Below are 17,112 nucleotides of genomic sequence, written 5' to 3'. Positions count from 1 at the left end.
ATCTTAGAGCGCTTAGAGAATATCTAAAATAGGTACTGAGTAATAGCTAATTCTAGCTACTTGGGAAGCTGAGGCAAGAGCATTGCTTGAGCCCAGGAGTTTGAGGCTGTAATGACAGCCTGGGCAACAAAAGAAGACCCTGTTAATAAATAAATAAATAAATAAGAAACAATAATAAGTAGAAGTCGTCACCTCATCTTTTGTGGAATCATGCTGAGAAACACATGAGCATAGTGCAAAAGAATATAATTAAAAAGAACTTGTTACATAATTTCATAAGGTCATTCCAGAGTCAAAACAAGTAAGGTGCATGTTCTTTTTACATGTCCCCGAGTTAATCTAAAAACAACAAACAGAAACCTCAAAGCAGTAATTGTATTAAAACACTGTTTGGAAATATTACATTTTTATATACAAAAAATGTAATTTCTAAAGAGACCACATCGCAAATCTTTACCTTCTGTTTCCACAGCTCAAATTATTCTCAAAATACGAATTGAGTGGGAAGGACATCAGGTAACAAAGTAAAAGCCTTAGACTGCATAATTTAGCTATATCAAAATGGCAAAGGAAAAAATTCTACATATAGATATAAATTCCAGACATAATTATGGCATAAAAACACTCCTTTCTTCCACTTAAATTCATACAGTAATAGAAAAACTAGATTATAGACTCAGTATTAGGTAAACTTTCATCTTGTTTCTTCTATTATCCAAAACTAAAACCTTCAACCAAAGAAAAAAATCCCTACCATTTATTTTTCCCTAAACACTACAAATGATCTGTCTATAGGTTTAGTCCGTACCACAGGGGGCCACAGATAAAGTTTCTCTGGAGAGGCAGAAAAGGAGAGAACACATTCTAGGTGAGAGTAGCTATTTACAGAAGTCTTCCACCTTAAAGGACATTTTTTATGTGGTTAATGGAAAGTGGCTGTTTCAAGGGAATCAAAGCATGAAGAAGAGGGCTTTACTGAAATTGTATCAAGTTTACCTTGGTGTAGGCTTGGGATTGAACAGTTTCTAAAGACATATTTAAGCTACAGTGTGAACAAACAGTATTTTTGCATTGAACTTGGAAATACAGGAACATGAATAAGAATGCTTCAGTTTTGAATCCAGCAGGACCCAGGTAAAGACATGTTCTCTGTCAGACATAAAATTGACATTGCTGCAAAGATAAAGGCATTAGGCTTTTCTGTAGCAAATGACCTAATTCTTAAAACCATCCAGCTGTCTTTGATCAACTGCTCTGATTACCAATTTGATTTCCCAGCTGTCTTGATACTAGAAAGAAGGTATACTAGATAGTGAATATGAGGACTCACTGATATGGCACATTCCTTTGTTATATTTACAAACGGCATTATAGCTTATACTTTTTTGTGTGAGTGTGTGAATCTGGTTAGCAAAAGTCTTTTCTTGATTATTTGATCAACTCTGGGTATACCTATAAAATAGGGTTTCTGGATCTCAGAGTTCAAAATTAAACTCTGGAATGTGGTACCTACCCCAAGATACTGCCAGCAGTCCTTCCTTGATGACATTTATTTCATTCTAACTGTGACCAGCTGCTCTGCATTTTGTTAAAAAGCCTCTATCACATTGATGATTGTGCATGGTGGCTCAGGCCTGTAATCCCAGCACTTTGGGAGGCTGAGGCGGGCAGATCACTTGAGGTCAGGAGTTTGAGACCAGCCTCGCCAACATGTTGAAACTCTGTCTCTATTAAAAATACAAAAATTAGCCAGGCATGGTAGTGTGCACCTGTAATTCCAGCTACTGGGAGGCTGAGGCAGGAGAATTGCTTAAACCCAGGAGGTGGAGGTTGCAGTGAGCCAAAATTGAACCACTGCACCCTAGCCTGGGCAACAGAGTGAGACTCTGTCTCAAAACAACAACAACAACAACAACAACAAAAAACAAGTCTCTATCACATTGAGTTGAACTTTCTTCTTCCTTATAATGTTCAAACACTGATTGTGATATAAGAAATATATATTTAGTCATCATCCTGGCTCCTGACACAAAATTCCCCAAATTCTTGTGATTTTATGAGTGAGAGGGGTTATAGAATCCCTTTTTGTTATGATGTTTATTTAGTCTTAGTCCCAGATTCCCAACATAAGAATTTCTGTTTGCTAATGAGATAACTGGTGACTGGGAGCTTCTAGATAGTTTCAGGATGTGGGCTGGTTGCCAGAAAGACCAAGGCATGATTAGAGGGTTGGAACTTTCAGCCCCACCCCTTAACCTTCATGGAGGGGAGAGTGGCTGGAGATTAAGTTAATTACTCATAGCCAATGATTTCATCAACCATGCCTGTATAACCTTCATAAACTCAAAATTACTGGGTTTGGAGAGCTCTGGAGTTGGTACACACATCCACATGCCAAGAAGCCATGATCTTTGCCTTTTAATTGCAGTGTGTTTAGACCATTGACATTTAATGTGATTATCAATATAGTCGGGTTTAAATTTATCATTTTCAATTTGTTTTCTATTTGTCTCATTTGCTCTTTGTTCCCTTTTCCACATTTCTCTGCCTTCTTTTGCATTGAAATTTTTTAAAAAACAATTTTGTTTCTCTCCTTTTCTGGCTTATTAGTTATATTGTTTTGTATTGCCATTTTAGTGGTTCTTCTAAGATTTACAGAATATATTTATAACATATCACAGCCCACTGATATTATATCACTTTATGGTATAAAAAGCATACAATAGTATATTTCCATTTCCCCCATCTTTGTGCTAATGTTTTCATAAATTTTACTTCTACATATATTATAAACTCTACACTACTATATCACTATTTCTGTTTAAGCAGCCATTTGTATTTTTTCATTTAAAAAATTCTGATAAAATACACAAAACAAAATTTTCAACTGGGATCATTCTTAAGTGTAGACAGGTCAATGCTTCACTGGCATTAAGCACATTCACACTGTTGCCCAGCCATCAGCACTGTCTAGCCAGGACTTCTATCATTCCAAACTGAAGCTCTACACTCATTAAACAATAACTCCCCAGTCCTCTCTTTCCTCAACCCTTAGATCTACCATTCTACTTTCTGTCTCTGAATCAGATCATTCTAGGTACCTAAATAAGTGGGATCATACAATATTTATCCATTTGTTTCTGGTTATTTCCCTTAGTATAATATCAAGGTTCACCTTGGTTGTAGCATGTATTTATGGCTTTTTATCCATTGTATGGCTACACCACATTTTCTTTTCTTTTCTTTTTTTTTCATTTGAGATGGAGTTTCGTTCTTCTTACCCAGGCTGGAGTGCAATGGCACGATCTTGGCTCACTGAAACCTTTGCCTCCTGAGTTCAAGCAATTCTCCTGCCTCAGCCTCCCGAGTAGCTGGGACTACAGGAGTATGCCACCATGACCAGCTAATTTTTGTATTTTTAGTAGAGACGGGGTTTCACCTTGTTGACCAGGATGGTCTCAATCTCTTGATCTCGTGATCCACCTGCCTCGGCCTCCCAAAGTGCTGGGATTATAGGCATGAGCCACCGCCCCTGGCTCTTTTCTTTTCTTTTTTTTTTTTTTTTTTGAGACAGAGTCTTATTCTCTTTCCCAGGCTGGAGTGCAGTGGTGTGATCTTAGCTCACTGCAACCTCTACCACCTAGGTTCAAGTCATTCTTGTGCCTCAGCCTCCCAAGCAGCTGGGTTTACAGGCCCGCACCACCACATACAGCTAATTTTTGTCTTTTTAGTAGCAATGGGGTTTCACCATGGTAGCCAGGCTGGTCTTGAACTCCTGGCCTCAAGTGATCCACTCGCTTTGGCCTCCCAAAGTGTTGGGATTACAGGCATGAGCCACCACGCATGGCCTATACCACATTTTCTTTATTCATTCATCTATTGATGGACATTTCAATTGCTTTCACCTGTTGGCTATTATGAATAATGGTATCATAAACACTGGTATACAGTCAATTGTCTTTTAAAGACATTTAAGTAAGAAAAGGCATGTGTTAATCTATGAGGGTACCACTTCCCTTGCTCTTTATTCTTTGGTGCATGTCCACATTTTCATGTGGTATAATTTTCCTTCTATCTGGATGACTTCCTTTAACATTTCCTATAGTGTTTATCTTCAGATATGTCTGAAAAAAGTCTTTATTTCACTTTGGTTTTTGAAAGATATATTTGCTGGGTATAGAATTCTGAGTTGTTTGTTTCACTGGTACTTTAAAGATATTGCTCCACCGTCTCCTCACTTGCATTGCTTCTGACAAGAAATTGGATGCATCCTTTCTTTGTTCCTCTGTGTCTCTTTTCCCTTTATTACTCGTATAGAACAATTTAATCTCAATGTACCTTAATATAGTTTACTTCATGTTTCTTGTGCTTAGAATTTGTTGAGCTTCTTGGATCTGTGTGTTTAACATTTCATCAAATTTTGGGGAAATATCAGCTGTTATTTTAAACAATATTCTTTATTTCTCCCCTTTCTCTCCTTTCCCTCAGAGACTTCAATTGCACCTATATTAAGGCCACAGGAAGTTATCTAACAGCTTCCTGATGCTTTGTTTTAGACTTTTATTTTTCTCTCTGTGTTTAATTCTGGGTAGTTTTTATTGCTATATCTTCAAATTCACTAGTTTTTCTTCTGCAAAGACTAATCTGCTGTTAATCCCATGAGGCATGTTTTTTCCTCTCAGACATTGTATTTTTCATCTCTATAACTTCAAGCAGGTCATTAAAAAAAATCTTCCATGTGTTTATTTAACATGTTCAATCTTTCCTCTAGCTTTTTGAAGATATAGAATACAATCATCATAATAATTTTAATGACCTTGTCTGTTAATTCTATATCAGTTCTGGGTCAGTTTGAATGATTGATTTTTTTTTTCTCCTTATGAGTTGTAGTCTCTTGTTGTTTTGTAAGCTTGGTAACTTTGAGTGGATGTCACATGTTGTGAATTTTACCTTCTGTGAGCTGGATATTTTTGTATTCCTATAAACATTTTTGAGCTTTGTTCTGGGATGCTGTTAGGTTACTTGGGAACTGGTTATCTCTGGTTGTGTGTTTAAGATTTATTAGGTAGGATTAGAACAGTGTTTAGTTAAGGGCTAATTATAACCCCCTATTGAGGCAATCTCTTGTCAGTACTCTATTCAATGCCTCATAAATCATGAGGTTTTCTAATCTGGCTGGTGTGAACAGGCATGATTTGCAACCCTGTGTGAGTACTGCGCATTGTTACCTATAATCCTGGGTTGCTGTTTCCCAGCCTTGAGTTATTTCCTCATATGCATGTGCTGATCAGTACTCAGATGAACAGTCAAAGGGAACCCTCGACAGATCTTCAGAGTTTTCTCTCTGTGCAACTCTCTCTTCTCTAATACTCTGCTCTGCAAATTTTAACTACCTTAGTTCTCTCTCTCTCACTACTAAAAAGCTTTGTCTTTGTCTACTGGGGTCTGCCTGAGCCTTCCTCTGTGTTCCTGCCTAGGACTGGAAAGTCTCTCAAAGCAGAAAACTGGCAAATTGCAGGGCTCGCCTCATTTTTTTCTTCATATTTCAGGGAACACTGTCTTTCCTTGCTTAATGTCCACTGTCTTGAAAACCAGTTTCACATATTTTGTCCTTTTCTCCCCACATGTATCTTTTTTCCCCACTCATTTTAATAACAACATTGTATACTACTGTGTACACATACAATTGATTAATTTAATTACGTATTAATACATATTCACATTTTTTCCAGTTTTTCCGGCTGTTAAAATGTACAAAACTGTACCTCTCTCTCTCTCTCTCTCTGGATATCTGTGCAGATATATTTGTAGGATAAACATGAATTGCAGAATTCTTAGACTTAGTAGGAGAATTTTAAATTTTGATAGATATTGCCAAATTGTCCACTCTAAAAAACTATACTTTATACTCCTACTAAAAATGTCTCTTTACATCCTTATAACTGTTGGAGTTTAGGATGAAAACTGCCAAATTTATAGCTGAAAAATTGTATTTCATTACTTTGATTTGAATAATACTGTAATTATTATTTTTAAAAGATTTGAAATGAAGCACCTATAAAATCACCTAAACTTGGGCCTTTGTTATTAGGCAATTCTTTGATAATTTTCTTAATTCCTCCTTTATCTATTGCCATATTTATGTCACTATCTCTTCTTGGATCAGTCTAGTCAGTATTTTTTTTTAAAAATTACAATTTTATTAATATTTGAAAATGTATTTGGATAATTCTACAAAATATTCTTTTAATGATAATTTCAATTCTTCTGTGTTCTCCTAAACAAGTATTTTAAGGTTTCTTTTTATGACTAGCTAAGTCCTTTGCCTTTCATTTCCCAACTTCCACTTGCCCAACTGCTATCATCTCCAGGTAAATGGCAGCCCATGTATCCTGCATCAGACAAGCAAATACAGTACGTAACTTTTTTTCTCACCTTCCATATCCCAATATGCCCTACTCTTTTTTCTTTTGAGATGGAATCTCGCTCTGTTGCCTAGGTTGGAGTACAATGGCGCAATCTCGGCTCACTGCAACCTCCGCCTCCCAGGTTCAAGTGATTCTCCTGCCTCAGCCTCCCTAGTAGCTGGGACTACAGGTGTGCACTACCACGCTCTCATAATTTTTGTATTATTCGTAGAGACAGGGTTTTATCATATTGGACATGCTGGTCTTGAGCTCCTGACCTCGTGATCCACCTGCCTCAGCCTCCCAAAGTGCTGGGATTACAGTATGAGCCATTGTGCCTGGCCCCTACTCTTCTTTTTTAAACTCAGTTCTTCATCCCCTGAACCCTGTTTTATAGAAATAATATAGGTATAAAAAGTACTAAGTGACCATTAAATATAAAGCAGATAATACAGCTGCTATAAACGATACACATTTAGTGAAATGCAAATCACTGACTTCAAAGAGGTCCCCCTCAGTCTAGTTTTAAAAAGAAATTGGCCGGGCATGGTGGCTGTCATCCCAGAACTTTGGGAGACCAAGGCGGGTGGATCGCCTGAGGTCAGGAGTTTGAGACCAGCCTGATCAACATGTTGAAACCCTGTTTTTATTAAAAATATAAAATTAGCCAGATGTGATGGCACACGCCTGTAATCCCAGCTACTTGGGAGTGCTGAGGCAGGAGAATCACTTGAACCTGGGAAATGGAGGTTACCGTGAACCCAGATAGCGCCACTGCACTCCAGCCTGGGCAACATGAGTAAAACTCCATCTCAAAAAAAAAAAAAAAAAAAAAGAAGAAATGGTTATCACTTCCCTTAGGAAAGCTTTATACCCTATCTCTAAAGGTATAGTCACTTCAGTCACTCCTACAATGCCTCAGCACAGACAGGTCTAGTGCACTGATGATGAAGCTAGCTATGTACCTATTGTTATGTTTTATTACAGGCACACTTAAGTGACTTTCAACTGAATTAGTCTTTCCTTTCCAAGATGATCTGGTTCAAGCTTGCCTTACCTTACGGACATGACAGGAAAAGAGGACATTCATGTATTTGTCTTTCCGTTTCAGTTCATTAGCAACGGGGACAAAAGTACCTGAGGTCTGAGGTGTATCTGGCTTCTGAAAGAGAAAGAAAACAAGAGAATGAGTGTGCTTAGCATTTGAGAAGGACAGGCAACCTTTCAGTGTGCTGCTTTAGAACCATACTTGGAGTTTCACACGTGCACTCTTTATCTCCTCACCCCAGATGGTAAGCTACTAAACGGTTGTGGTAACATCAAAGATCCTATACAAATTTTAAAATAGGGAATGGGAGAGAGGATAAAGTGTAGCTCTGAGGATAATTAATATAAAGGTGGTAATTAAAAAACAGTCACTGAATGATATAAGGGAAGGTTTAAATGGTCAAAGGCCAGGTTGTAAAGGGTATTTAACTTAGTATCTCATATAGAAATTAGTGTCTAAAGGTGTTTTATTCTTTCTGCAAATTCTTGGAGAAATGTTCGTCACTTTTTTTGTAGGGGAAATAGGAGTAGATTCCATTTTTTTCCCTTGGACTTACTGAAGCAAGATAGTTGCCCTCCCAGGCCCTCTGGAGCCCCAGGTCAGCCCTTTGACCCTTCAGCATTTCCATGGCTGCAACCTTTGCCCTGACCTGGGGCAGGTCTGAGGCTGGAATGCTCCTGATGAGTTGGGATGCTCTCCATCTATAAGTAAACAGACAACATGCATTAGACTTTGGAAATGCAATCCCATGCATTCTCCTTTTTTTCTTTTCTCTTTTTTTTTTTTGAGTCTCACTTTGTCTCTCAGGCTGGAGTGCAATGGTGTGATTTTGGCTCACTGCAACCTCTGCCTCTGGGTTTAAGTGATTCTCCTGTCTCAGCCTCCTCAGTAGCTGGGATTATAGGTGCGTACCACCATGCCTGCCTAATTTTTGTATTTTTATAAGAGACAGGGTTTTGCCATGTTGGCCAGGTTGGTATAGAACTCTTGACCTCAAGTGATCCACCTGCCTCGGCCTCCCAAAGTGCTGGGATTACATACAGGCATGAGCCACCACGCTGGGCTTCATGCATTCTCAAAAATAACTGAAGTTGTCATTAAGTAGAATGAAATCAAAGTGCTGGCATGCTAAAAAAAAGTAAAATGCCTCCAAAAGGCCGGGCACGGTGGCTCACACCTGTAATCCCAGCACTTTGGGAGGCCGAGGCGGGTGGATCACGAGGTCAAGAAATCGAGACCATCCTGGTCAACATGGTGAAACCCCGTCTCTACTAAAAATACAAAAAATTAGCTGGGCATGGTGGCGCGTGCCTGTAATCCCAGCTATTCAGGAGGCTGAGGCAGGAGAATTGCCTGAACACAGAGGCGGAAATTGCGGTGAGCCAAGATCACGCCATTGCACTCCAGCCAGGATAACAAGAGGGAAACTCCATCTCAAAAAAAAAAAAAAAAACCTCCAAAATACACACAGAAGTTGCTAAAATACCTATCATTTTATGTAGACGGATCTTTTTAAAAATTTGCTTTGTTGGCCAGGCGTGGTGGCTCAAGCCTGTAATCCCAGCACTTTGGGAGGCCGAGGCAGGTGGATCACGAGGTCAAGAGATCGATCGAGACCATCCTGGTCAATATGGTGAAACCCCGTCTCTACTAAAAATACAAAAAAAATTAGCTGGGCATGGTGGCACGTGCCTGTAATCCCAGCTACTCAGGAGGCTGAGGCAGGAGAATTGCCTGAACCCAGGAGGCGGAGGTTGCGGTCAGCCGAGATCATGCCATTGCACTCCAGCCTGGGTAACAAGAGCGAAACTCCGTCTCAAAAAAAAAAAAAACCAAACAACAACAACAAAAAACTTGCTTTGTTGTTTGTGTGTTTTGAAAGCAACTAGAACTTAGTGATACATGGGCTCTCATAAAATTTATATTTAGGACATAGAAAACTGGGTTCATCATTCATTCATTCATTCTAGGTGTCTGCTAAACACCAGGTGCTGTTCTAGGCAATGGGGGCACAGTAATAAGCCAAACAGAGGTCCTTTCTCCTAGGTGCTTATATTCTAGAAAGGAGTGACAGACAATAGATATATAAGTAGACATATAGCATGTAGGATGGTGAAAGTAAGGCACGGAGGCCAGGGAGTACGGAAGAGGGAAGGAATGGGGAGCAGGTGTGGTTTATACAGGGTAGTCTGGGCAGGCACCACTGATAAGGATAGATGAGCAGAAACCTCTAAGATGTGATAGAGCTGGTCATATGGAGACCTGAACCAGTGTGTTCCAGGAAGAGAAGAGAATACAGTAAGTGCAAAGGCTCTGGGACATGAGCTTGCTTGGTATGCTAGAGGAGCAGCGTGAGGAGCAGGGAGAATCAGGGTCAGAATCCACAGAGTCATGCATGAGATCATCACCAGGACTTTGGCCTTTCCTCCGAATGAGATGAGAGGCCATTGGAAGGTTTGGAACAATGACCTGACTCAAGCTTTAAAAGGATCATTGTGGTTGCTGTAGGCTGGGAACAGGAAGACCTGTTAGGAGGCTATTTCCGTAACACACATGCTAGAGCAAGGTGGCTTGGATCAGGGAGGTGGAGGTGGAGATAAGTGTTGGTTCTGGATATTTCTGAAGGAAGAACAAATAGGATTTGACAATGGATTAGATGTGGGAGCCAGAGAGGATTTAAGGACGACTCCAAGATTTTTTGGCTAAGCAACTGAAAGCTTAAACCAAAAATAAACTATTCCTGATTGGGAAAAACAGGTACAACTTCTCTTATGCTCTTGGCAGCATCCTAGCCCTACATGATACTTATATCCTCTTTTCTGCCACAGGAGCTTGAAGCAGAAACAAACTGAGAACTTCCTTTTCATCAGATGAATAATCAAGGCCAGTTGTTCTTGAGCCTGTTTCCATTGAATGAGATTTAACTAAAATGGAAAATTCCCACTGAAATAACCAAATAAATATAAAAATAAGGAAAAATTTCTAACAACACTAGAAAATGGGAATGATGTCAATAAAGTAGAAAGCATAATGATTTTCTGGAAGATACAAAGCAGATGGGATTGGCTGACGGGGAAGCGGCTCAGGGCAGAGCACTCTACTCAGTGGAAGGAGAGGGCCCCTCAGGCATAGACGAGAATCCTTAAGCCTGAAGTGGCAGAGACTGGTAGCAGGGGCAGGAGGTGAAGGATTTTAAGGTGAGAGCTGTGCCTGTTCCCTACACATGGAATGGCTGGCCACATGTGGGTCACAGATAGTAGGTTGCCAAAGCAATACTGTAAAGAAGTAATGGCTCAACAGAACAGTGGAATCCTCTTCTCTACTTCCTATGGCCAACCAACACTCCAACAAGACAGACTGTCCTAAGATCATTCTAGAAGAGACTAGAAGAGTGACAGGCCTGGAGCAGTTGGTGGTCAAAGTCAAGGACACTTTGACAGGTGGGTCTTATAATAGTGGCTTCCTAAGCAACTTCCCAAATCAGCCTTTGATCTCCAAATTTCATGACTGGTGGGGAGACATCTTTGCTCTGTCTACTGGTCTATTTCCAGTCTACAAACCTGGTCAGACTGTCCCTTCTTCACTGCTCACAGTGGCTCAGGACAAGGTCTGTCCCTGACTGACTCCAGAGGCCACAGATGCACATTGGGGGATTCAGGACCTGAGCTACACAACCATGGAGAAAGCCACCCATGCTTCTCATGCAAATCAAGCAAACTGCTGTCTATAAATATGTGTAGCCAACAACAGCTGCAGCCATAAAAATCACCAACCTCAATGACATGAAAAAGGGACAAAGCTGGGCATGGAGAAGTCTCAATTACAAAGAATTACTGTGAAAAACAGCAGTGAACTTAATCATGATTCAATGTACATTGAGATTTCAGAAAAACAAACATAAGAATGCTACAATCACAGAATTCTTTAATCCATTTCTCTTTGTGTTCCACAGATCAAAAAATTCCCAATAGTGACTAGATCGGGGTTGGCAAACTATAGCCTGTACCAAATCTGGCCCATGGCCTGTTTTTGTACTGCCCACAAGCTAAGAATAGTTTTTACATTTTTACATGTTTAACAAAATCAAAACAAAACAAAGAAGCATATGTGACAGAGAACATCTGTAGCCTACAAAGCCTAAAACACTTAATATCCTGCCCTTTCAGAAAAAGTGTGCAGACCCATGGACTAGATGGACACAAGTGGCAAGATTCACTCACTGTGTGTGTGTGCGAGTGTGCGAGGTGCATGCACGTGTGCATATACAGAACAGCAGATCTGTTATTTTCAAATGCCATTGACTATAAGGCCTGGGAAGACTGGGACTGTCTTTCACATCTTTCTTATTTGTCACCATATCCCTTAAACCTAGGTCACTGCACAGAACACAGTGGGCATTCAGTAAGTAGTCACTAAATGAGTACACTGAATTTTGTACAAATCAATCATTTCTAGGCCATAAGTAAAACCTCAAAATCTAAAAAAGAAGACCGTATAAGCTGTAGAGCAATCTAATCATAATCAATAACAATCTTCTACAGCTCTTAAAAATCTTATACAGATCTTAGGCCAGGCGCGGTGGCTCAAGCCTGTAATCCCAGCACTTTGGGAGGCCGAGGCAGGTGGATCACGAGGTCAAGAGATCGAGACCATCCTGGTCAACATGGTGAAACCCTGTCTCTACTAAAAATACAAAAAGTTAGCTGGGCCTGGTAGCGCGTGCTTGTAATCCCAGCTACTCAGGAGGCTGAGGCAGGAGAATTCCCTGAACCCAGGAGGTGGAGGTTGCAGTGAGCTGAGATCGTGCCATTGCACTCCAGCCAGGGTAACAAGAGCGAAACTCCGTCTCAAAAAAAAAAAAAAAAAAATCTTATACAGATCTTTATTGTCATGGACAGGTCTCCAAGACATCTTTTTAAGTAAAGTCAGATAACCATTCATATAATCCTGTTTGTGTAAGAAAGAGAAAAATATGCCCAAATCATATGTGACTATGTAAAAAGCCTGCCAAGACTGAAAACCAATTATTTACAGAACTGTATTTGAGAACTGAAGGTCGAGGTACTTTTGTTTTCAATAATTCTGTATTTTTTTCTTCTTACAAGCAATTATTTATTTTTTTAAAGAAGTAAATAAGATATGTAAAAGAGTTTTCTTCCACACAGTTTTCTTTATCTTTTGATACTTTCCATCAATTATATATAGAGCGAAATCTAAAGAAGATAGAATCTGATTTAGCATGGAATTATACATTAGTTCTTGTACATTCAGCATATTAATTAGTTCAAAGTGTTCTTTATGGAGTATCATGGTAAAATGACTATATTTGAGAAAAAGTAGCTTAGTTTATGTGACTAGATGGCTGTATCTGAGACAAAACTAACTATATCTATCTGGTGGATACTGGCAATAAATCAGCTCAGAAAGCAAGAAGGGACTTGGAATAACTACACACTGAGATCCACAGCAGGTTATAAAAAATAAAGACCAGTTGGAAAGGTACCAAATTTTACATGGGTTTTAATTTATGTAAAAGATAGCGTGCTCTAAAAACAGTTATTTTTCCCTTTGGCTGCACTTTAAAATCATGTGGGAAACTTTAAAAAAGGACCTCTGCCTGGGCGCCCCCCCCCCCACAAGCACCATTAAACAGAACTCTCTGGTGGTAGGACCTGGATGTTGGCGTATTTCCTAAACTCCTTGCTATTCTAAGCAGAATTGAGAACCACTGCTTTGAAAGGATTAATGGATTTTCTAGTTTGAGTTATGTGTGGTAGTTTTATTTTTAGCTAATAAAAGAAAGTAGAAACAGCATGCTAGTAGCTTATCTTGACTATGGCTTGTGTCCAGGGGTTGTGGCACATTGCTGTCAACTGCTACAGGAAAAACAAATTGACAGCTCCTTTATTTTGAGGGGTAAGCAGATGCTCTTTGAAAGCCAAATCTACAAAACTGAAAACATAAGGTAAAGGTAAATGTCATAACAGCAAATAGATGAGCCAATATCATGGTCTTAGACTTGTGACTTTGCACAGGATTAACTGTGCCATCATAAATGGCTGCAGCACACAGCAACACGTTCTTACCTATTGAAAATCATCTGCAGGGCCTCCTCGAAACGGCGAAGAACTTTAGGAGGGCTTGGCCACTTCACGTGCTTCCCGTAGTCTCTCATGGTCTTGACGCCATGAAAGCGTCTGGCCACCTCGTGGATGTATGACTTCACTTTGTAGCGCCGGTAGTACCTGATTATGGTCAGAGCTGCCTTGGTTCTCTTGTACCGCATGCGGGCCAGGGTTCCCCGCCACACCTTCACAATAGAGAAAAAAAGGAAAACATTGGCTGGCTGAGTTGTCGATGGCTTTGACATTATAGCATCTCCTGTACTTACAAATTCAACAAGGCAACTTAACAATTGTGCACAAAATCAGCCAGAGCCAAAGCATGTCAGTTCCACCTGCCACCAACAGATGGCGCGGGGAGTCACGTCAGTCATTTTGTTTCAGCTGTCCAGCTGCTCATTATTCTCCACTGAAGTGTGTGCTGAGCCTGAAGCTGACTCCTGTTTTTAACTTTACTGTCAAGAAAAGAAGAAAGCCAAAATGCAAATATCTTTGGATAAATATTTTAGGAATGCTGAAGGGAAGTGAGATGAGTCAGAACATCATGCCATAAGCATCTATAGTTTTCTTGTGAAACTTAACTTTACATAGATTATACATGCTGGCCACTGGTATAATGCCACTTTGGATTTACAAACTGATTTACACACAGCCTGTGCACCTCCTCTCCCGTGGCACTATGCAAATGCTCAAGGATTAGATGTATTCATGGGGAAAGGGTAAAACAGATTACGTACTAATATCATGCGAATCTTTGTTAAAAGTTTCTCAGTGCCCAGAAATCAATGAGACTACGTAAATGTCTCAATGCCAATTTCATCCAAGCATGGAACAATCAGATATACTTATGTATTTTTAGGATCCTTTGTCCAGGTATCCGTATTTCTCAACTTCTCAAGCAAACGCAAATTTGGTGCGATCTTCAATTAATCACTGGCTCTTCCCCTATATATCCTCTCCACCACTAGTTTACTCCTTCTTTTACAATATTTCAGTGTAAACTCCTTTCTTTCCTTTTCTGCTACCAGTCTCCGAGAGGCCAAAAACCCTAGTTACTTTCTTCGATGAATTCTGTATACATATCAGCATCATGCCCCAGTATATTTACTGCTGCCACTTAAATAACCGTTCCAATTCTTAGGTTGATTGTATTATTTCTCTCTCCGGCTTTTCAGAGCCAAGATTTTCAACCTCTAGTTCAAAGCCCACAGTATGGGTTCTGCGGACTCCCTCAGGTTTCTTTTATTTCTTCTTAAAAATCCCCATCTGTACCCACCAATTCCTCCCAGCAAAACTTGTGCAACGCCTCATTTGACTCAGTTGTTTTAGGTTTGTCCTCATTCGGACTTCTGAACGGACACCATGTGCTTGCAGTGCTCTCCCTTTTCAGCCTGCTGCACAATAAAGATAGATTTGTTTGCACACTACCTACGGGAGGTAATCAAGGGCCCGCAATGGGTCAAGAAAAACCATAATATTTAAGGGAAACATGACATATGGGCAATTTGTGTTGGTAATCTAGAGTTCACATATAAATAGAATCTTTCAAGACAATGAGGCAATAAAAACTGACTCCTCCTCTCACGTGGCGTCAGTACAGCAGCCCTTTTTAGTCAAAATGGCTCCCCGCCTTGTAGCTGAATCCACTGTACAGATGGCTTTGTTACGCCTCCACCCACGTGCAAAAATAAAGGTCCCTTCTTTAGTATCTTGAAAAACCAAAAAAAATACAATTATAGGGTGAAAGTATGTGATTTAGTTTCTTGGACAAAACACATTTTTAAAGTTTCCTGCTGTTTGTTGCTGTTTTTTCTAAGGGAAGGAATTTAAGACCACCTGGAGCCACATCTATACAGGAAATCAATCTTTAATTTTCAAGAAGTGTTTTATAGAGATTTCTATTAGAATGTTTTTGGTTAGATTCTTTAGCAAATTGAAAAAAACATTTTATAAGTAAGTACTTTTTAAGCGGTACTTTGTTTTCTTTTAAAAGAAACCTACTTTATAAAGGGGGTCTTTCTTGATAACCTTTATAATTTCATCTGTGTTGGTTTATTTAGGTTTTTAACGGTTGAAAAAAATCAAATAGCACAAGCATGCATATAATACAAGACAGGGGCTCTTCTCTTCACTCATCTAAACCCACCGCCCTACCTCCAGTCTCAATCCACACAAACTATTTTAGATGCTTCATCCAGCATTTTTCATAAATAATATGGCTAGGTGCCTGTAATCCTAGCACTCTGGAAGGCTGAGGTGGGAGGATCACTTGAGCCCTGGAGTCCGAAACCAGCCTGGGCAACATGGCAAAACCCTGTGTTTATGAAAAACACAGAAAAATTAGCTGGGTGTGGTGGTGTGCACCTGTAGTCTCAGCTACTGAGGAGGTTGAGGTGGGAGGATTGCCTGAGTTCAGGAAGTTGAGGCTACAGTGAGCTGAGATCATACCACTGTACTCCAGCCTGGGTGATGGAAGTGACACCCTGTCTCAAACAAAACAAAACAAAACAAAACCCCCAAAACCACGTATACTATGATTGCTTGGTTGACATTTTACACGCTATCCAAATCACACAAAATGGAGATTTAGCTCTCCCACCATCATTCTTACTTCTCCTCTATTTTCCCAATGAAGTTAAGGTATGTTTACATTATTACACATATTAACTCTATTATATATTGAATAATTTACATATGATATGGATATGTTATATTGCATCATATTATATATTACACATATATTTGGTTCCCTGTTGTGCTAAGGAATATGAATGTTGTTTCTTTACTTTATTATCTGTATTTGTTTTTACCTGTCATTAGTAACTGCTTTGTTTTTAAAATTTGCTTTATTTACTAGATACCTATTGCTAATTTCTGCCAAATGCTCTTAAAGACTCATCAAATGATTGGCAATAATTTTTCTGCTTAAGCATATTAACTGAATCTTTTTTTTTTTTTTTAAATATTCCCCTTATCCTTATGTTCTTTAAGCTCACTGAACAGTTCCCTATCCTGGGACTTTTTAAACTACTCTTCCATGTTGGATCTGAGTTCTGAGCTTATATCTTTCTTTTTCTTGCTTTTCTTCCCTCCTCTTCCCAGTAGCTTTCAAGAAATGGTGTATGGCCAATACATTTGTATTTTCTTAAATTTCCTTGAAAGTAAAAAGCAGTTGCCTAAAATGTTGTCTATTTCTTGAGTTATAAAAGCAGAGTAGCTGAGAAGCAGCTCTGGACTCAGACTGCCTGTTTTCAAATCCTGGTCCCACTCTTAAAAGCTGTGTAAACTTGGGCAAGCTTCTTAACTCCTCTGTGCCTTAGTTTTCTTAGCTGTAAAATGGGGATAATTGTGATGCTTACCTTGTAGTGTTGTGAGGATTAATGGAGTTAATACATACACAACACTTAAAATAGTGCCTGGTGGGTAGTCAGTGCTCAATAAGCAGAGGCTGTTACAGCTACTGGAAGTCTATTCTTTTTCACCTTTAGTGAGTTGTGCTACCTTCTCTTTTTGCACGTGCAGATATTTTGCCTCC

The 17,112-nt window shown here is 39.5% G+C and overlaps 1 protein-coding gene across 8 annotated transcripts in view; it reads right to left on the bottom strand.

Annotated features, from left to right (window-relative positions):
• Positions 1-17,112, bottom strand: part of MYO1D (myosin ID) — a 386,402-nt gene that overhangs the window by 150,063 nt on the left and 219,227 nt on the right. For all 8 annotated transcript variants that reach the window (XR_013535766.1, XM_008997098.5, XM_008997101.5 and 5 more), the window contains 3 exons: positions 13,542-13,765; positions 8,012-8,156; positions 7,465-7,569 (listed from right to left, as the gene is read on the bottom strand). Coding sequence is in view for 7 of the 8 variants with exons in the window: in XM_008997098.5 (XP_008995346.1) it covers positions 7,465-7,569; positions 8,012-8,156; positions 13,542-13,765 (474 nt within the window). In the remaining variant the exon portion in view is untranslated. The remainder of the gene's footprint in view (positions 1-7,464; positions 7,570-8,011; positions 8,157-13,541; positions 13,766-17,112) is intronic.

This window comes from Callithrix jacchus, chromosome 5 (assembly GCF_049354715.1).
Source record: "Callithrix jacchus isolate 240 chromosome 5, calJac240_pri, whole genome shotgun sequence".
Classification (NCBI taxonomy): Eukaryota; Metazoa; Chordata; class Mammalia; order Primates; family Cebidae; genus Callithrix; species Callithrix jacchus.
This window is presented reverse-complemented; position numbering and strand designations above follow the sequence as displayed.